Raw genomic sequence first — 22,349 nt, 5'->3', positions numbered from 1 at the left:
GAACATAACCATTAACATTCACTGTCATCTGTTTGATTTTTCTTCTGTCATTTATTTTCTATTTCTGGAGGTTTTCATGCTCTTTGCTAATTTCTTTTCTTTTTTTTAAACTATTCTTTGCTATATGAACTTTTTTTCTTATAAGTTGGATACAATCCAATTTTTAAAATATACTAATGACTCCTTTTAAAATTTTACTAACGCTTATTACAACCATGTGCTTCTAATTATTAATATTGAGAATGGAATAGCACATCAGTCTCCTCTTGTATCCTAAATAAGGACAATAATAATAATAGGATATACTTGATAGGGTGGATTGGAGGATTAAAAAGGAGCATACATGTAAAGTTTTACAAACAGTAGGGGACACATAGTAAGGATTCAAATGTCAACTGTAACTAATATCATTGTTGTTGTTTTCCTTGCTACTTTTCCTCCATATAAAATGAGGAAATTAACAAAACCCGACCTCTTCCATTCCCCCATCCCCCACCCACCAAGCCTCCACTGCTTGTGTTTTGTTACTACAAGTCATGGTATTTTTATTACTGTTAAAACACTTCTAAGTTATGTGTCATCTGTTTCATTAAGGATTGATAACAGGTGAATTTTCTTTGTGAACTGTTTATACCAGTCATTTTAACTTAACCATGTTTAAATTATTTCCAGCACAAGTCCTTTTATACCTCATGTTTTCCATATTTTCTAATCTTTTGTTTTTTCTGTTCATGAATGGTAATTGTCCAGGTTAAGAATACTTGGGCCATAGCTTTGTCTTCCAGTGTCTCACATTCTAGAATAGAAATTTAAATTGAGTCTGAGGTTTCTTTCTCCATGGATGACCCATTTCCTGCCTGTAAACTTGGATGTCCTTCTTCACTTTTGACACCTTAACGTTCTGACAGGATACTTTAACATGCTGGCAGGAGAAAGGATGTCTTTTTTCACTAGGCTGACCCGACACATGGTAATTCCTTCATTGACAGATTTGGGTCTTCTTTCCCCATTTAGCCTGGGAGCTCTCTCTTATCTTTGAACAATGCTTCTGCTCTAGTCGTTCTGAAGTCGTCTTCAGGATTCAAAGATTTCTTTATATCTTCTGTAGTGATTTTCAACTTATTGAATCTTTACTTCACATTCCATAGGAGTTTCTCAAACATACCCACCACACCGCTCCACCTTTCTCCAGAGCTACTCTTTCTGGCTTTCTCCTCCCTATTGTTTTAAGTCTTATTGTGGTATTACTGGTTGCTACAAACTCTTTCCTTAACTCTTCCAGATACTTCCCTTTCTACTTTAGTTTGATCCTCTCAGCTTTCATATCTTGTTTTGCAGAGAATATGTTTCTTCCAACTTGTTGTAAGCATAGAGAGATATAAAATTTACTTTTCATTAAATAGTAAGGATTTTCATAATTATGTTCTTCCTTTACTACCTAAGTGTTAAAATATTGACTCATTTTATGTTTTAGAAGTTTTCACAGGCACCATATTATTGGTTTATGTTTTATGTTCTTTTGTTTCTAAATGAAAAGAGTTTTTGAAGATCTGGAATTTGTGACTAAATATAATGAGAAAGTCTCCTATGATCACTTTAGTGTTCACACGGATGTTGTTAGAGCCCTTGTATTGTATCTTCAGCTAGAAGGGAGGTCAATGTGAGGATAGAGCATTAACTGAGTGATACAACAGGCTTAGGGATCACATAGAATAAGTAAATAGTAAGTCCTCAATAAATTTTGGCCATTACTAGCAGCAGGAGCATTGTTGATAAATTTGACTCCACAAAAATTTTTAATTCATCCACTGCAAACATATTCAGTGAATAAAGTCAAAGATGAATGACACGCTGAGAAAAATATTTGCCACAAAAATGGCAAAGTTTTTATAAACCTATAAAACATTTGCATGGCAGTTAAAAAAATCTATAACCAACTAAAAAAAGGTTAAACTTTGAGCAGTTTCTGCCCATATAAGCTGCATAAATTGGCTTATAAACATATAAAATGAAATTTAGCCCTACTGATAATTAAGAAAGTTTTTTAAAATTGTGTACCATTTTTTACTTATGAAATTGTAAAATATTTTAAAAATTAATTATGACAACTATGGCCAAGATGTGGAGGAAAAGACACTCTCTTATACCAACCAATGGGACTGTGAATTTAAAAATACATATTTGGCCAAGCAAATCCACTTCTAGCACTATAGCTCTTCGATAACTTTGCCTGCGCATGCAAAGATGTATGTACAAAATATTCATTCCAATATTGTGTGTAATAGAAAATACACTAGTGAGGGTAAGGCTGTGCTGCTATAACAAAGAAGCCCAACAAATATTCAGTGGCTCAAAAAATATAGACATTTATTTCTCTCTTGCATAGGTTTCAAGGTAAACTGTTTAGGTTAGCAGGCAGCTCTACTCCTTGTGGTCATTCAAGGATGCATTTCCTTCCAAGATATTGCTCTGCCATCACCTGGAACTCTCCCATATTCTTCACGATTGAAGCAGGATCAGCACCACATCCATATGCAGCTGGTGTGAAAGAGAAAGAGAGAATGGAGCAGGCGTGCACATAGCCTTCAGGCCCGGTTTCAGAGGTGATACATATAATTTCATTATATTCCATTAGGAAGAATACAGTCCCTTTTCTGTATTTATCTGCCAAAAGCTTTGGGAAATGTCAGCTAACCTTATACCCAGGAAGAAAATGAAAATGGATTTTGGTGAACAAATGCAGGTCACTACCTCAAGAAAATACCAGAAACAATCAAATGTCCATAAAAAGAGAAAAAATTCATTAACCTCGTACCTCCATTCAGTGGAAGACTGCAATTAAAGAATGAGTTAAATCTCCCATTCTGGTAGATATGTATAATAGAAAGATCCCAAAATCTATTGTGAAATGGAAAAGCAAGATATCAGAAAATGTGCATAATATATTCACATTTGTGTTTTTTAAATGAGGATATACACTTATATCCAGGTATGTGCCCAGAACATTTCTGGAAGAAGAAGCTATTAATGGAGGTTTAACTCTGACTTGAACTAGGGGTCTGATGTGAGAGAAAACTTATTTTTCAGTAAGTTCCCTTTTTGTATTTTGTGATTCTTCTTTTTTTACCACATGTATATATCATTATTAATAGTATTGTAAAATGTAAATGTATAAATATGAATAAGTTCTTTCCTTGCTTAATACTCTTCAGCAATCGTCTGTTGCTATGAGATAGTGTCCAGGCTTACTGACACATTTTGCAAGCTCCTTTCCTTTCAGGTCCCTGTCTACTCTCTTATGCCTTGAACTTGAAGCTCTCTACCAGTGCTGTTCCTTAGTTTCCTTCCTTTGCTCATAAATAGTCTCTCAGCCTAAAATACTCCTCCAAAAACGTTGGCACCTTGTATTTTACTTTATTCCTTTTTTTTCCTCACAAGACTGAGTTTAGTGCCATAAAATTAATATCATGAATCTGTCCATGTATCTCCTCAAGTGAGATGAGATCTTGAGGACAAAGGTCTGGTGCCCTTCCTCATCCCTAACAGAATGGATGACGAATAGCAGACAGTCAGTGAATATTTGTTGAACTGAAAAGATCCTCTCACCCAGGAAATTTAAAAAACATTTATTAATTGATTACACGATTCCTCTCTTAAATAGCTGCTCCACTTCTCAATTTTTTTCCAGTTTTTCTCTTTTGTTTTGTGTGTTTTCTCCCAACTAATTTCTGTCCCCTCCTCTAGTGTAGTTTAAAGGACACTACTTTAGAGTCCAAGCATGCACATATCAATCAGCGAACAATGAAACATGTTTTAATAAATAAGGGGGTGCATCAGTATGAACTCGTGATTTCTAATAGTTATACAGATAGATTGATATAAAAATAAATACAGATACATGGATATGAGTGTATGAGTACTCATTAAAATATTTCCTAGTTCTGTCCACTGAGAGAGCCTGAAGTCAATGACATCCCAGTAGCAATGAGTACATCTAGTACCCAGATAACAGTTTGTGAGCACTATTCCAAAATGGAACTATCCAGGGCTCCTTGGAGAAAGGGCTGGCTGCAAGACTGGAACAGGATAAATGCAAGATAGGCCTGGAGAATCCTGTAGTCTTAGAAAGTAAGGAAGTGTTCAAAAATAATTGGAGCACGTCAAAAAGGACAAAGATGCCAACCTAAAGGAGCCCCCAATGACCAAACCTGGGACAATTTGAGCAACAAAATAAATAATGATAATAGTAAATTGTAACTAATAAAATAAAGCAAATATCCATCAGTACATACTAATAGAAATGAACAATTGAATGAATAAATAAATCAGTGGAGGAGAATTCTACAGTAGAATGCTAATTAATCAAAATAGAAGGATTAATGGAAATAGAACATTACCATTAGGCAAACACGAAGTAATAAATTTTGCAGGCAAGAATCATCAATGAAGTTTGAAACTAGAGGACAAATGTATGATGAGAAACAGGATATTTGCACAGTCTCAAAGTATGTCCCCTACATGAAACTCATTCATTACAATGAGAAAAACTTGGGGCCCAGCCCCATGGCCAAGTGATTAAGTTCGAGCGCTCCGCTTCGGCGGCCCAGGGTTTCGCTGGTTCAAATCCTGGGCGTGGACATGGCACTGTTCATCAGGCCATGTTGAGGCAGCGTCCCACATGCCACAACTAGAAGGACCTACAACTAGAATGTACAACTATATATTGGGGGGATTTGGGGAGAAAAAGCAGAAGGAAAAAAAGAGAAAAACAGCACTTGAAGTGGAGCAACCTGGCAAATATCACCTTAACCCAGGGATCAAAGTTAATATCACCAGTAATGGGGCATATTGACAAGAGGTACCTCCTAATATGCCGCCCTGAGAAGAACACATAACTTTTGTCCTGTTATTACCAAAAATGTATAACCTCAATCTAATAATGAGATACATCAGATAAACCCAAATTGAAGGACATTCTACAAAATACTAATAGTTTTCAAAAGAGTCAAGGTTATGAAAGACAAAAAAAGGCTGAGGATCTGATATAGATTGAAATGACTAAGGAAACACAACTAAATGCGATATGGAATCCTGGGCTGGATCCTGGAGAAAAAAAGACATTATGAGGACAACTGACAACATTCTAATAAGGTCTGTAGATTCGTTAATAGTTTTATATCAGTGTTAATTTCCTGGTTGTAACCAATATACTATGGTTATGTAAGATTTAACATTAGGAAAAAGTGAGTGAAGGTATGTGGGGACTCTACTATTTTGCAAGTTTTCTGTATGACTAAAATTATTTTCAAATAAAAAGTTGAAAAAAATATGTCTTGCAATTTATCACTGGGTTGTCTTTCATAGATTAGCAATCCAGAGCCCTGCTGAATTGAGAAGTTCAGAGTAATTCTCCAACACCTATTAGTTAATGTTTAAAATCAATAGTTTTTTTTTCTGATTTGGTGTAATCTAACTCTAGGGTTTTTTCTTAATTATCTGGAAGAAGCAAAGTCTTCAATGTTCATTTGCCAAAGGAAACTGCCCTTATCTTTTCGTTACCTAGATAAATTGTTAAAGCTGGAGAAAGCAGCAGATGAGGCTTTAGACATAGTTGGTATTCTACTTGCTGCTCTGATTCTCCAAGCTGCCTTTAAAGCTGCAAGCTGTGGAATCAAAAACCATTTACAAGGTGCCTGTAAATCTAACATGCAGCTTTAGAGGTTTTTCTGCAGTGGTTTGAAAATGAAAAGTCAAGAATCACACACAGTATGTGAAATACACGAAGGATTCAGCATATAAATTTACTTAATCTATTAGATACTTTTTTCAAGACATAAGTAAGTTTTTCTTGAGTAAATAGTATTTTATATTAATAGCAGAATCAGGCTGTGGGAAAGGTCTCCAGATGTGGACTCAGTAGCTTGGGTTCAAGTTCTGATCCTGCCACTTTACACAGTAATATATACACTATACGCTATAATCTATATGAAATAAATCTTACATAATGATGGAGACACCAGTTTATGGAGTGGGCTGAAACTCGCAGGGTGCCCTCAGCTATCAGCTTTATTTTTCTCCTCTCACACTCTTCTAACATAATTGGTTGGAATTCTGTTCATTGCCTCTTGACAACATTTTGGGCAGATGTCATGACTTTTGTTGTTGGTCATAAAAGTCTCACTTTAAAGTATTAAAAGTTCAGTTCACCTAAAGCAGAATGTAAGTCTGATAGTTAATTCACTGCTGGTCATCTCATCTGCACCACCAACCTCTTCCTTGCCTCCATCCACAAACACTCCAGCTAAGACCTACTCCCTGGCTTGAGAACCTGCGTTGGGAAAATGAGCTGTGGTCAACTATGTCAGTCAGCCTCCACCTTGCTTTTCCTCTCCACCTTTCACACTCACTCTCCCACTTCTGACTCAATAGGGAATTTTACAAACAAAAGCTCTAAGAGACCTTGATCACGTCCCACTTGGATAGGTGATGAGTAGAGCTGAACCTCCTTTATGCTCTGAGGGATAATGTGACTATATTGAGAAGTCTATGAGCCTATGAAACAACTTAGCCTTCCTCCACATCCCAATGAGCATCATCTGGCATGATTTCCTGCCTGTACAGCCTTGCAGCTCCTCTCCCAACCAGCAAAACTACAGGTCTCTGTTCTGCACAGCCTTCAGTTGCCTGCTACAACATTTCCTCTGGCCAGCCTTGGAATATGTGCCTGAGAATCCCAAGGAGGCATTTACAAGCCTCATCTTGTCTACTCAAGGTGTCCTTAGGCTGCCTGGCATGCTGTTACTGCTCAAGAATATGTAGGATAGGGAAAATTTTGTGGAATTCTCTGAAGAATGCTGCATTGAGCAGTTTTTCTGGTGGTTAAGTGTACCTGAGCTTTAGAATCAGTCACACCTGGATTTATTCTTTCAGTATTTATTGAGTGCCTATTCTGTGCTAGGCTTTGTTTGAAGTTCTGAGATACAGAAGTTAATAGAACAGTGAAAATTCACTGCTCTTATGGAGGCTACATTCTAGTTTGGGAGCGAATCCACAAGCAAATTAGTATATAACATAAGATACAAAATCAGAAATCAATATCATATACCTTCTGATATAATATACTGAGAAGGTCACAGTATCACTCTTGTGATATTTCTGCCAAAAATGTATAACTTGAATCTAATTATGAAAGCACATCAGACAAGCCCAGGTTGAAGGTTGTTCTACAAGACAATTATTCTCTACTCTTTAAAATAAAAATGTCACAAAGACAAAAAAAAAAATCTGAGACACTATTCCAAATTAAAAGAAACAAAAATAAATGAAAACTAAAAACAATGCATAATCCAAGATTAGATGCTAAAGCAGATTTTTTAATACTATGGAGGAAATTATTAGTATAATTTTCAAAATTTGAATATGAGTTGTATATTAGATAATAATATTGTGTCACTGTTAATTTATTGTATTGTATTTATGTAACAAAATATCTTTGTTCCTGGGGGATACACACTGAAGTATTTATAGATAAAGGGTCATGATATCTACAAGTTATTCCCAAATAGTTCAGTAATGATAACAATAATAACAATGACAACAACAATCACAAGAATATCAATATCTTAAAGAGAATAATGAAAGGCAAATATTGCAAAATGTTAATAGTTGGCAAATCTGAGTGAAGGACATCATCAGCATTCATGGAACTATTCTTGCCAATTTTATGTGAGTTTAAAAGTTTTCAAAATAAAAAGCTTAAAAGGATAAAATAAAATAGTAATAAGTGCTCTGAAGAGGGTAGTGGAGATAGAGCATGGAGGTCAGGGAAAGTCTCTTGTGAAATGATATTTATGTAGAGACCTGATGGAAGTGAGAAGTTAGCAAACTATGAAAAGGAAACAGCATTATAAGAAGACAGAGCAGGAGCAAAGGCCCTTACATGGCAGTGTTCCTGGTGGTTGTGGAACAGCAAGGAGGCCAGAGGGACTGGAGCAGAGCAAATGATGAAGGATAGTGGTAAGAATGGTCAGAGTTCAGATCACGTAGGGCCTTAGAAGCCATTGAAAGAATGTTAGATATATTATAAGTGTGATGAGAAACTATTGTAAGGTTCTAAGCAGAATAGTAAAATGGCCTGACTCTCATCTTAAACAAGCACTTTTGTCCACATTGTAGTAAGTAGAGTATAATGGAGCAAGAAAATTGGATATAATTGATATATTTGTCAGAGAGACCTTGAGGAAGCAGTTGTTTAGGTGAGACGGGATGTCAGATTGGACTGGGATGATGGGAGTGGGTGGATCCTGCATGTATTTTGAAAGTCTTTTGACTAATCTATTGGCTAATGAGCTGGATGAAATATGAGGGAGAAATTGGAGCCAAGGATAATTCCAAGGTTTAAGACCTGATAAAATGGATAAAATGATATGTCATTTACTGACTTGGAGTTTGGAAAATGAGGAAACAAGCTGGAAGACTGCTCCCTGGGGCCCCTCAAGGGCACACAGGCCGTCAGTTGGGGAGTCTTTTTCTATACGAATCCAACTCTTCCATGTGACCTGCCAAGGTCTCACCATAAACCTAGGGTCTCAGTGCCATCTCCATAGAATACATAAGAGGGAACCAGAGCAGGAGACAAGTCCAAGATGGCAGTGTAGGAAGACCCTGAACTCACCTCCTCCCACAAACACACCAAATGTACACCTGCACATAGAGCAGTTCCTCCCGAAGAAGAACTGAGGGCTGATTGAACAGCTTCTGCACAACAATTGATAGAGGGACAACATAGACACAGGTAGGAGAGACAGACATGGTATCAATGAGAACCCAACCCACGATGCAGCAGCCTGCAGCAGGGAGGGCTATCACTGAGGGGCGTGCACGCAGGTTTACCTGCCTTAGGGCACAGCAAAAACACAGCAGTTTAAAGGGCACCTAGACTATACAGAAAGGAAATCCATTTACTAACCCTAGAGTATCTGCCAAACAGGCAGGAAACTGCTGGAACTCTATACAGGGTTGGAGGCACCAGCAAGCACCAGTTTTTGCATTCCCCCTCCACCTTGATAATGAGGCAGGAGCACAGTTAAGATGCTCTAGCCAGACTGCTAAAGCTACCCTAATTGGCCCAGGCCCCTGGCCCACACCTACTCTAGCTGTTACCCAAAGGCAGTGCCAGCATGGCACACCCTGGGGCCCTGACCTGTACCTGCCCCAGCTCCAGCCATCCCACCAGGGTGGCCCCAAGGCAGCACAACCTGAGACTTCCCCAGCCCACACCAGCTCCAGCTCCAGCTGGCCTCCCAAAACCACTTGGCACACATAGTCTAAACAGGGGTGCTCCTACCCAAGGACATTCCTTCAAGACCAGGAGAGGTAGCTGTTTTGCTTAATTCATAGAAACAAACACAGAAAGAAAATGAAGAGACAAACAAAATAAAGAAACAGAGGAATATGTTGCAAACAAAAGAATAAGATAAAGCCCCAGAGAAAAACCCCTAATGAAATGGAGATAAGTAATTTCTCTGATAAAGAGTTCAAAGTAATAGTCATAAAGATGCTCATCAAACTCAAGATAAAATGGAAGAACACAGCAAGAACTTCAAAAAAGAGTTATAAAATATAAGAAAGAACCAATCAGAGCTGAAGAATATAATAACTGAAATGAAAAATACATGAGAGGGGATCAACAGCAGATTAAATGACAGAGGACAAATCAGGGATCTGGAAGACAAAATAGTGCAAATCACCCAATCAGAACAGTAAAAAGAAAAAAGAATTTTAAAAAATGAGGATAGTTTAAGGGACCTCTGGGACAACATCACGTATACTAACATTCACATTACAGGGTTCCAGAAGGACAGGAGAGAGAAAAAGGGGAAGAAAACTTATTTGAAGAAATAAGGGTTGAAAACTTCCCTAACCTGAGGAAGGAAACAGACATCTAGGTCTAGGAATAACAGAGAGTCCCAAAGAAGATGAACCCAAAGAGATCCACACAAAGACATTTTATAATTAAAATGACAAAAGTTAAAGATAAAGAGAGAATCCTGAAGATGGCAGGAGAAGAACAAGTCACATACAAGAGAACTACCGTAGACTATCAGCTGATTTTTTTGGCAGAAACTTTGCAAGCCAGAAGGAAGTGATATGATATGTTTAAGTTGCTGAAAGGAAAAAAACTTACAACCAAGTATACTCTGCCTGGCAAGGTTATTCAGAATTGAAGGAGAGATAAGCAGTTTCCCAGGCAAGTAAAAACTAAAGGAGTTCATCATCACTAAATTGGCCTTACAAAAAATGTCAAAGGGTCTTCTTTAAGCAAAAAAGAAAAGGTCATAACTAGAATAAGAAAATATATGAAAGAAAAAATCTCACTGGTAAAAGCAAATATTTAATAAAGTCAATGGATCAGCCACTTAAAAAGCTAGTATGAAGATAAAAAGACAGGTAGTAAAATCAACTCTAACTACAATAAGTAGTTAAGGGATACACAAAATAAAAAGATGTAGAATATGACATCAAAAACATAAAACATGAGTGGGGAGTAAAAATGTTGTGCTTTTAGAATACATTTGAACTTAAGCTATTATCACCTTAAAATAGACTACTATATATATATATAGATCAATATATATGACCCTCATGGTAACTGCAAAGCAAAAATATACAGTAGATACACAAAAAATAAAGAGAAAGGAACCCAAACATAACACTAAAGAAAATTGTCAAACCAAGACCCATGTACATGCTACCTACAAGAGATTCACTTCAAATCTAAAGACACGCACAGACTGAAAGTGAAAGGATGAAGAAAGATATTGCATGCAAATGGAAATGAAAAGAAACTTGGGGTTGCAATACTAATGTCAGACAAAATAGACTTTAAAACAAAGACTATAACAAAAAGAAAGGGCATTACATAATGATAAAGGGGTCAACCCAAGAAGAGGATATGAAATTTGTAAATGTTTATACACCCAACATAGGAGCACCTAAATATATTAAGCAAATATTAACAGACATAAAAGGAGCAATTGATAGTAATATAACAATAGTGGGAGCCTTTAATTCCCCATGTACATCAATGGATGGAGCATCCAGAAAAAAAAGCAATAAGGAAACATTGGCTTTAAATGACACATTAGACCAAATGAACTCAACAGCTATTTCCAGAACATTACATCTAAAAACTGCAGAATACCCTTTCTTTTAAAGTGCACATGGAACATTCTCCAGGATAGATCACATGTTAGGCAACAAAACAAGTCTCAATAAATTTAAGAAGATTGAAATCACATTGAGCATCTTTTCTGACCACAACGGTATAAAACTAGAAATCAACTACAAGAAGAAACTGGAAAAAACGCAAACATATGAAGACTAAACAACATGTTATAAACAACCAATGAGTCAATGAAGAAATCCAAGAGGAAGTCAAAAAGTACCTTGAGACAAATGAAAATGGAAACAGAACATTCCAAAATCTATGGGACTCAGCAAGAGCAGTTCTAAGGGAAGTTGATAGCAACACAGGCCTACCTCAAGAAACAAGAAAAATCTCAAATAAACAACTTTACACCTCAAAGAACTAGAAAAAGAAGAACAAACCAAGCCCAAAGTTAGTAGAAGAAAGGAAATAATAAAGATCAGAGTGAAAATAAATAACAGAAACTAAAAAAAAAAAAAAACAATAGAAAAGATCAATGAAACTAAAACCTGGTTCTTTGAAAAGATAAGTAAAATAATAATAAATAAATAAAATCAATAAACCTTTAGCTAGACTCATCAAGAAAAAAAGAGAAAGGGCCCAAATAAATAAAATCAGAAATGAAAAAGGAAAAGTTACAACTGACACCACAGAAATACAAAGGATCATAAGAGACTACTGCAATTATACGCCAACAAATTGGGAAACTTCATAGAAATGGATAAATTCCTAGAAACACACAAAATTCCAAGACTGAATCATGAAGAAATAGAAAACCTGAATAGATTTATTACAAGTAATGAAATTGAATCGGTAATTTAAAAACTCTCAAAAAACAGAAGTCCAGGCTTCACAGGTGAATCGTAGCAAACATTTAAAGAAGAATTAATACCTATATTTCTCAATTTATTCCAAAAAACCAAAGAGGAAGGAACACTTCCAAACTCATTTTATGAGGCAAGCATTACCCTGATACCAATACCAGACAAAGACATCACACACAAAAAATTTACAGGCCAATATTCCTGATGAACACAGATGGAAAAATCCTTAACAACGCTGCCTAACTCCTGGAAGATAATCCTTCAAGAATGGGTTACAAAGGGAGAAACTAGAAGCTATAACACAGAGGAAAAGGGTCAGAGTTGTTACGGTCTGGAGAGGAGGGAGGAACACGAGACATTTTCAAAGGAAAGGAGATTGGTTTTGGTTACTGGCAAAAAATGGGGTTCAAGATTCAAGATGCGAGGGCCAGTCCTGGTTGCCTAGTGGTTAAGTTAAGCACACTCTACTTTGGCAGCCCAGGTTAGGTTCCTGAGCATGGACCTACACCACTCTGTTAGCAGCCATGCTGTGCTGACAGCCCACATACTAAAAAATACAGGAAGACTGGCATGGACGTTAGCTCAGGGTGAATCTTCCTTAGCAGAAAAAAGAAAAGATTAGAGACAGGAAAATTCAGAGTCTTCTGCCAGAAGATTGTTTAGGGCCAAAGACTGAAAGAATGATCCTTCTTTAATTTTTTCACCACTAACTGTAGAGAATTCAAATGCATAAGGCAGGTAATCATTCATTCAGTCACTTACTCAACATAGAATGCTTAGCCCATGCCAGTACTATACCTGTATGTTGCAGATACAAAGATGAAAAGAACAGTCCTTGACCTCAGTGTAAAAAATAAAAATATGCGGAATATTAATTGTAGTGATGTACTGCTACAGATTATGGCAGGATGATGATAAGACACCTGGAAGCCTGGAATATTGAACTCTATGTGGAGAAGTCAGGGTGGGGCATGGGAAGCAATATTGGAGCTCAGTGTTAGATAATGAGCAGAAGGTCTCCAGGAAATAATGTGAGGAAGGACATTGCAGGCAAAACAGCATAGACAAGCCAGTCTACCCAGGTTTCCATTTCTTACCTACTGGAACACATGGCCAGGCATATTTGTCATGGACACATTAGAAACTCTACAGAAATCTCAGTGCAGTGATTGGAATTGATGGCTCTAGGAGCACAACCTTTCACCTCAGCAAGCTTATATTGAGCATTGTGCTAGTTTGCCAGGGCCGCCATAATAGAATACTACAGACTGAGTGGCTCACACAGCAGAGATTTATTTTCTCAGAGGTCTGGAGACTAGAAGTCCAAGATCAACATGTTGGTTTCTCCTGAGGCCTCTCTCCTTGGGTTACAGATGGCCACCTTCTCACTGTGTCCTCATGTGGCCTTTTCTCTGGTGCAGGCATTCTTGGTGTCTCTTTGTGTATCCAAATTTCCTCTTCTTGTAAAGACACCAGTCAGACTGGATCAGGGCCCACCCTAAAGGCCTCATTTAAACTTGTTAACCTGCTTCAAGGCCCTATCTCCAAATACAGTTGCATTCTGAGGTATTGGGGGTTAGGGCTTCAATATATGAATTCAACATATGAATTCAATATATGAATATGAATTCAATATATGAATGTTAATACCTCCCATAGTGGTGGTATTAACATATGAAGCCTAGCATACTACTTAAGTGTAAATACTTTTGTTCCTTGGTCCATCACTTAATCAATAGAACCATTTAATATATGAATCGGAATCAATAAAGGTCCACACTTTAAACTCATCATTTGCCCTTGAAACCGTTTTTCCACCTTTTAGACAGCCATTATTTTTTCCTTTTCCCTGTTTTTCAATGGCCTTCCTAGGGCCCACCCCTCTTTGTTCATGGGAAGGAAAAACAATAATGTGGTCCCTGGGGCTGTATCTTTCCTCCCAAGCTGTCCCAACGGCAACAGCAGCAGCAACACGCAGAGAGGGGACTGGCCACTGCTGGACATGCTGAGGAACAGTGATCACGGCATCAGACAGCCCGGTGTGACTTCCATTTGATGGGCCAGATGGTTCAGAGCCAGTATGCTCAGTTCCAGCCTCTGTGCCTCCTGGTCAGCATGCCCTCTCTCTGACAGGATTCCCAGGCTGAGGATCATACTCTGAAATGTGCCATATAATCCATTATGATCCAGGTGCTGACTCCCCAAGCCTGCTCTTCATTCTCCCTGACAAAGAACCCCCTCACCAAAACATTATCGCGCAAAATAGACTTTACTGAAAATTTGAGGAGAAGAAAGAGGAGGTTTACAATGCACACCCTATTCAGTAGCTCTCTTACTCAAAAATCCATTCCTACCCCCAAATTGCTTCCTCTCTGCCTTTTCCCAGGTAGCCCCCCTTATGGCAGCCTGCCCCACCCTCCACTCAACTCTGTTATACACTGTAGTGCAGCTCCGTCCCTCAACCTGTAAACCTCACTCTTCTCAGTACTCCCCAGAACAAAGTGCTGCATTTTTATCATCATCATCATCATCATTATAATTATTATTAATTATTGAGTTTGGTCCTTGAAGTAGTATCTTCCCCCCATCAGGTGGCTTCTTCGAATATTTCTTCTGAGCACATGTAGTACCCTTTCTCAAGAGGAATCCTGACCCCTCTCTGAAGGTGATAAAGTTGCCCCCGTATTGCTGTACTGACATCTACACGCAGGGGAAGGATAAAATCAATGCTGCCCAGCTCCATGCTAACCAGAAACACGAGTGGTGTGGTGGGATTTCGAGATCTCAAGATTACGGAGTGGCCCCTGAGAGCCAGGACTGTGCCAGGGACTTTAGATGTTTTATCTCATTTAATCCTCACCACAAACCGACAAGGGAAGTGTTTTTGTCCCCTTTTTATAGATAGGAAGTTGGGGCTCAGAGACGTTAAGTAACTTTCCTGTGCTCACACTACTGGACAGCAGCAAAGCTGGGAAGGGCAGCAAAGTCAGTCTGACCGCAAAGCCTTGAGCCCTCCGCTGTGTCTCACCCTCGGGTTGGAAAGGCTCCTGTCCCTGTACATACGAGGATCCTTAAAATCTTTCCTCCCCATTAAGCATCTCATCTTTTGTGGACCTTGAGCGTGTCACTTCACATTGTTTGTCCCATTTTCTTCAACTGTAAAATGGAGATATTTCCCCCCTGCACTCACAGGGCTGTTTCATGGAAAGATATATTAAATAAAAATTGTGAGTGTGTGTTGTTGTACTGAAAAAGTGGACTATTATCATCTTGGTGCTTGCCGTTGAACAAGATCTAACCAAGGTCATCACTCTGGGCTTAAATAGTATAGGTAAGGACGGTTTTTAGGACAAGACAAAAATCCCACAACATCTAGGACTTTCAGAGAGGAAGATGATGGTGCCTGAGGAAATTGGTGATCTTGAATTTCTCCAGTGAAAAAGAACAGGTGAGAAATAGCCAGGACTTGCGTGGTAGTCCATTCTTCCTGTTCCAGCAACTGTGAACTTGGGAGCTACACAGAAACTTCTTTAGAGAAAATATGGCAGCCAGCCTTAGGGCATAGAGAGAGCACCTTGCTGATTTGTCCTTCCCAGACGTCTCTCTGATGTTACTCTCCTCCTTCTAATGCACCCAAGTCCTACCCCAATTTGATCCTCTTTATTACACTGCTCTCATCAAGGCTACCTCTGCCTTATAGAAAAGTCTGCAGTGGTCTCTGTAGATTACCATACTGTCCTCCGCTCTTTCTACTTGGCGGCCATCATTAGCTGGAACACCCACCCACACACGCCCATACACGCTTCCTTAATTGCTGCTGTTTCCCACTCTTGGCTGACATACCCAGGTTACCAGGCAGGCCAGGGTTTTCAGTAAGGGTTTACTGGACAACCAGTATGTTTGAAGCCCTTTGATAAGCACCACCTAATCCTGGGGGGACCTCAGAACACTTGCTCCTGCTTGCGTTTCTAAGTCTCCCATCTGGCTGTATTTCTTGCTGTTCATTCAGTCAGTCCATCAGTCTGTTGGGCAGTCACTTAACAAATGTGTGTAGAAGTTTAAAGGTTGGACTCTGAAGTCAAACTGGTGCTTGGTTCTAATCCTGACTCTACCACATTTTCTGGGTATATTTACGCACATTACTTCACTTTTCTCTGCCTTCACCTCCTTATCCATAAAATAGAGAGAGTAATAGTACCTACCTCATAGAGTTAGCATGAAGATCGAAATAACTCATGTAAACCCGTTAGGATGGAGTCTGGTGTATAATAAGAGTTCAGTAACTGTTTGCTAGCATAATTAATATCATTACTATGTGCCAGGCACTGTGCAACATCTTGGAAGTGGTCTCATGTTCTGGAGGAGAACCGAGAGCAGAAGGCAAGAAGGACAGTGACACATCTCCATGCTGCACAGTGAGGTCACACGGGAGAGAAGGTGCCGATCTGCCTGCGGGGAAGGCCACACAAGACGCTAGAGACAAGTTAAGCAGTAAAGGAGAATCAGGCATTTTCCAGGTAGACTGAATGCCCCTTCCAGGCAGAACAAAGGCACTGAAGGCTTTCATATCATTGAACATCTTTGGGCTGCTCTTAGCATATTTGTGTGCCTGGGGTGAAGGAGGGGTGACTAGAGATAATGCTGGGAGGTGGATGGCCCCGTGCGTCAGGAAGGGTCTTCTATCCCACAGTAAGGAGCCTGGATATAACCTAGAAGCGACGGGGGCCATTGAATCTCTTAGTTGAATTATATGTTTCAAAGATGACTCATCCTTCAAGATTTGAAAGAATGTCTCAGACTATTCCAACTCCCATTGATCGCTCCTTTTCTGACATATTAGAGTAGGCAGCGATCAAAACACTCAACTTATCACTTGATAATATAAATATAGGGTCTTGTGTCACCCTCAGATGGTTTTAAACATTTCTACTTGTCTCCAGAATTAGACCTTAGACTTCCTATAAGTGGAGACTGTTCAGAGTCTTTTGTATTCCCTCACTGTGCTGAATTGCCAGAGCTGGAAGGGAACTTGGCAGGCACTGAGCTCATCCTCTCCTTTTATTGATAGAACCCAAGCCAAGGAGCTTGAGGGACCTACCCAAGCCACACAGCACGTTGGTGGTCCAGCATGCAATTGATCGTACACAATAACTGTGGCTTTACTGATATACTCATTAACAACTGGTTTTTGAAGCTGGTTGTGACAGAGCCAGGTGGATGTAAGAAGACAATTTCTGACTTTGAAGTCACCATTTAAATTAAAGCAAATCAGGACCTGGAATATATTGGGCTTGCCTTAAAGGGAATCTGTGGTTGGGTGAAAGTGTGGGTGAAAGTTAATACTCATCATGAGCATTACATTTCTGCAGACCCCATTACTCACTCTGCCTGTACAGCCCTGGTTAAAATGTTAGGGGCTAGTGTGGGAAGAGCTCTGACAAACCACAGCATCAGCCGAAATTGGAATAGTTGAAGTGAATCTGCATGGCTGATGGAGAGTGAAGGGAGCTGGGTTTCAGAGGCAATGCACAGGGGCTGCCACGCCACAGCATGACAAATAACTTATTTCCTCGATTCTTAGATGTCATCAATTGGTTTAATAATACCTTTTCAAGAAAAAAAACAATGAGCATTTCAATTGAAGACATATTCCTATTTTAGAAAAGTGAAAATGTGAAAGAGAAAAAAAAATATTCGTCTTAAATTCAGTCATCTAGATCCCATACAGGCATCAAGAGAGACATTTGCTTGTCAAGAGTTCTCTGATGACGTCATTTCAATTCAGAAACAAAAGCCAGTGCATGATTGGTATGGTCTTAAATAGTGAAAGAAATGTCTATAGAGGCAACTTCATGGTTAAATGTCAACCGGCAGGAAACTGAACTGAGATGGTGACTGCGTCTCCTGATTTATGCCTGTGTGGGCAGAGACTCGTTTGCTCCAAGACCACCCCTTTCCCACAAAGTGCAGATGTTAGATCCTGGCTGAAATGATCAAGCACGTGCTGGTTAATTAACTTTATGTGCCACTGCAGAACAGGCTGGTAAATCCATACACATGCCACCACGTCACCTTCAGGCTGTAATTCTGTCTTCCATAGCTCTAATCGTGCCTGATTTCTGCATTCCTCAATTAATTGCCATGGAAGTGTTGCTCAACATGGCAACCACATGGATTATTGCTAAAATTCCAGCTGGCACCAGGAAGATAAAGCACACTAAGCAGAGGAATTTTACTAAGAAGAGGTCAAGGGTGGGAAACCTCCTTATGAAAGTCCATTTGGCTTAAGGCGCTTTGGAGTTAGAGAGACCCGTACGTGGATCTTCATTCTGCAACTTATTAGCCGTTTATCCTTGGGCTTTGGTGGTCTCATCTGTAAAATGAGGTAATAACCTGAAGCAGACCCTCTGTGCCACCCTCCCATCCTTCACTGTGCATTGCTCTGCTCCATTCACTCTCTACTTTCTGAAACAGCTATTGCATATCTTCTCTCTCTTCCAGTTTCCAACATCTCCTCCCTCTACCTCCCCTTTCCACTCACTCAGGAGATAGACTTCTTTCTGTCTTCACTGAGAAAATAGAAGCAATCAAAAGAGAAGATCCATGTCCAACCAGCACCAACTTTACCAAGCTGTCTGCATCTCTCTCTCCTTATAGGTAAACTACCTCATTCCAATCTAAGGTCAACCCTTCCTGCAGTGCACTGCATCTCACCTCATCTCATCTGCTCAAGGACATTCCTCTAGCATTTCCCTCCTCTCTCTTCTGCAGCATAAGATTAATAACATGACGAAATAACCTTCCACATGTAAGCAAAACTAAAAAGAAAGCCACCCTTGATGCCACATCCCCCTCCTCTTTTCACTCATCTTCTCTACAGCAAAACTGCCCATTCTCACTACCTCCACTCACTCCCCTCTGGCCATTCTTTCCTGAAATCTTGTCAGTGGTTATCACCCCACCACTTCACTGGATCTGCTGCTAAGGCCCCCAAAGAGGCTCCCTTAGCCAGCCCTTACACCTCACATTACTCGACATATAAGCTTCATTTGATGCTGCTGGGTATTCTCTCTTTCTTGAATCATTTTCTTCCCTAAGTTTCTAAAACATCCGTCTCTTTTGTCCTTCTTTTACCTCACCAGCTTCTCCTCAGATTTCTTTGTTTGTGCCTCTTAATCTTCTTGACCTCTAAATATTGGAGCACTCCAGGTCTCTGTCCTCAGATCACTTCTCTTCACTGTCTGCACTACCTAAGTAGTGATCTGGTCTAGTCTTATGGCTTTAAATACCATCTACATGCTCATGACTCTCAAATGTATTACTCCAGCTTGGACCTCTCTCCTGAATCCCAGAATCATATATCCAAGTGCCTACCTGGCAGCTCCACTTGAATTCCAAATAAGCATTTCACACTTAACTTATCTGAAACTCAACTCTGATCCCCACCCCTCTTCCTCACACGAACTTGCTTCTTCTGCAGTGTCTTCCTTTCAGTAAACGGCCCTTCCATTCACCCAGTTGCTCCAGCCAAAACCTTAAAAACGTTCTTAATTCCCCTCTTTCTTCCACGCTCCATGTCCAATCCCTCAACAAACCCAATTGGTTCTACCTTCAAAATATACCCCAAATTCAACCATGTCTTGCCGTACCTCTACTGGACCAAGCCAGAATGATTTCTCATCAGGATAATTGCAACAGTCTCCCAACTGGTCTCCCAACCTCCCTCTTGCCCTCCTATAATCTATTTTCCACACAGAAGCCAGAGTAACGCTTTTAAAATAAAACTCAGACCTTGTCACTTCCATACTCAAAACCATCACCCTTAGGATAAATTCCAAAGCCCTTGCATGATCTGCAAGGCCTGGCATCGACGTCTCTGCCCCTTCTGTCCCTCATTGCTCTGCTCCAGACACGCTGACCTCCTGGTATTCCTCAAACACACCCACCTTGCACTCTTGTCGGGGCCTTTGCCCTTGGTTTCCTCACTTCCCAGAATGCTCTTCTCCAAAGTATCTCACACCCTCATGTCCTTCATGTCTCTGCTCCAAAGTCACCTGTCAGAGAAGGCTTCCTTGTCACTTTCTAAATCTTGGCTCTGCTTTTATGTCGACCACAGCCCTTATCCTTACCCAAACTTATATTTTATTTATATATATATATGTATATATATCTTTGATTATTTGTTTATTTTATATCTCTACCCACTAGACCTTAAAACCTTAAGAGGAAGGATTTTACTTTTTTCACTGCTGGATACCCATGCCAAGGGCTATACCTGGCTCATAGTGGTAGCACAGTAAATATTCATTGAATGAATTATTTAATGAATGAATGAATGATCTCTTACTCATAGGGTTGCTAGGATGATTACATGAAGTATATAGAGCAGTTTCTAGCACATGGTAAAGGACTCAAGAATATCTGTTTCTTCTACTATTATTATTGTTTATAAAATGGAGCTGGGCTGTGGCAGTAGTGCACAGAAGCCAGTCATTTTGTGACATCTGCTATTATCAAAGTTTGCTTCTATTTCTGCATTTCATATGTTCCCATCTGGCCTCTGCTCTTTTAGGGATAATTGGAGAAAGCATGTTCCTTTGAGCTCACTGCTCAGACTTTGTTTAACTTGTAGGCATTTCTTTTAAGCTGTCCACTTGAATAAGAAATGTCACTTTGACTTCCAAGGCAAATTCTCCAGCTCTGCCAGCAAGCAGGCTCCAAAAGGCTGACACAATTTCCAGCCATACTCCACAGGACAAGACAAATGCTACAGGTTTCTTGACATTATACTAAACTTCTGGGGAACAGAATACCGCATATGATGGAAGGGTTTGAAGGAGGAAATAAAGCACCTGACCGCAGTAGGGAGACCAGACTGGACATCTGTGTGTAGGCGTCACTCCGTCGCTTTCCCTGTCCTGGCAGCAGAAGGCCATACAGTGACATCTGATGCTCCCCTTTGATAAACAAGGCATGCGCCTTTATTATTTTTCAGAAATTTGAAATACATAAAATAGAGGAAGGAGCTCCCAAATAGCAGATTTGCTTTCCCACTCCACATCCCTTCCCATCTTCGCTGACCACCAGAAGTAGCTCCATCCCCCAAGGGTGAGGGGTATCTCCTCTCCATCCCCCAATTCATCCTCTGTCAACTCACCAACATGGGGTTCAGAGGAAGGCAGATTTAATTTTGAACCCTGGTCTTGACTCACATAAGCTGTGTGACCTTGAGCAAGTTCCTTGACCTCTCTCAGCCTCTATTTATCCGGGGGTCTTCACCAATGATTGGGAAGATGAAGAGGGGTTACCTGGTGAAGCACTTAGCCCAGCTCCATACTCCCAGCTCCCTGCTCCCCTGTTCTGCCCCATAATCCTCCTTTCATTTGTGCCATGGAGAATTCTCAGCTGTCTCTGAGCTGTCATCCTCTGGGACCTTCACAGCTGTGCCCTAATATAATGAGGGTAGGTGTTATTGTTCTATTTTTGAGACAAGGGTAGCCAATTTATTGAACCATCTGAACTCCATGGGGGAAAAACAGAAAATGAATTAATTTTTTTGTGTGATGATATTTGCTTTGATAAGCCTGCCTCCCCCTGGGTTGCACAGCCCATGACAAAATCTTGGCAGATTCCGTAACTTCCTGGTTACTTTAATTTATTAAAATCTGTCTAGAATAAAACTCCCACCTCGCCTCCTATCTAAGTCTTCCTTCCTTCAGCACCAGCCCAATTTCTAGCTGCTGGAAGGGCTTGAAGTGAAGAAGCTCTGTTCTGCTCCTTTGCTGCTTCCAGCTCCTCACTCAGTGTGGCTGAGTCTCAGCAAGGGGTTGTTTCATAACCTCCTCTCATTTAGCTTGCTGGAGATGGAGGGTCCCCTTCAAAATAAATACTGCACTCCCAGAGGCTCACGGCTCATTCCCCTCTATCAGTCAGGGTGTGCTAGGTTACACACAGTAACAACCAACTCCAAAGTAACTCCGGAGCACTTCCTTCCTCCTCCTTCGGCAGCTCCAGCTCCTCTGTTGGGTTTGGGCTGACGGGCAGAGGGAAAGAGAGAAGAGTTTTGGCTGGCCACTGTATCTGACCTTTCTAGGTAGGCTGTTGCTGCTTCTCTGGCTGGCCCTTTCTGGCTGATGATGCCCCATTGCTGGCCTTAGTGGGGCTCCTCTAGAGCTGTATAGCTCCCTGAAGTGGAAAGCTGTCTTCATACGGCCACAGCCAACTTCAAATGGACAACAAAGTACAACCCCACTTCATGCTGGGAAGATAGAGATAACAGTACTGTAGGCTGTGTACACACAGTAGATACCCAACTT

At 40.0% G+C, this 22,349-nt stretch overlaps 1 protein-coding gene across 7 annotated transcripts in view; it reads left to right on the top strand.

Moving 5' to 3' along the window:
* The window catches only part of STAC (SH3 and cysteine rich domain), a 150,723-nt gene that overhangs the window by 36,572 nt on the left and 91,802 nt on the right, over positions 1-22,349 (top strand). For 4 of the 7 annotated variants that reach the window (XM_070577337.1, XM_070577338.1, XM_070577333.1 and 1 more), the window contains exon 2: positions 16,356-16,550. The exons of the other annotated variants lie outside the window; for them this stretch is intronic. In XM_070577337.1, coding sequence (XP_070433438.1) covers positions 16,356-16,550 — 195 coding nt within the window. The remainder of the gene's footprint in view (positions 1-16,355; positions 16,551-22,349) is intronic. 7 annotated transcript variants of the gene reach the window in all.

Source organism: Equus przewalskii, chromosome 15, assembly GCF_037783145.1.
Source record: "Equus przewalskii isolate Varuska chromosome 15, EquPr2, whole genome shotgun sequence".
In the NCBI taxonomy this organism is placed as follows: Eukaryota; Metazoa; Chordata; class Mammalia; order Perissodactyla; family Equidae; genus Equus; species Equus przewalskii.
Note: the sequence above shows the minus strand (reverse complement) of the source record. Positions and strands in the feature narration are given on the sequence as shown.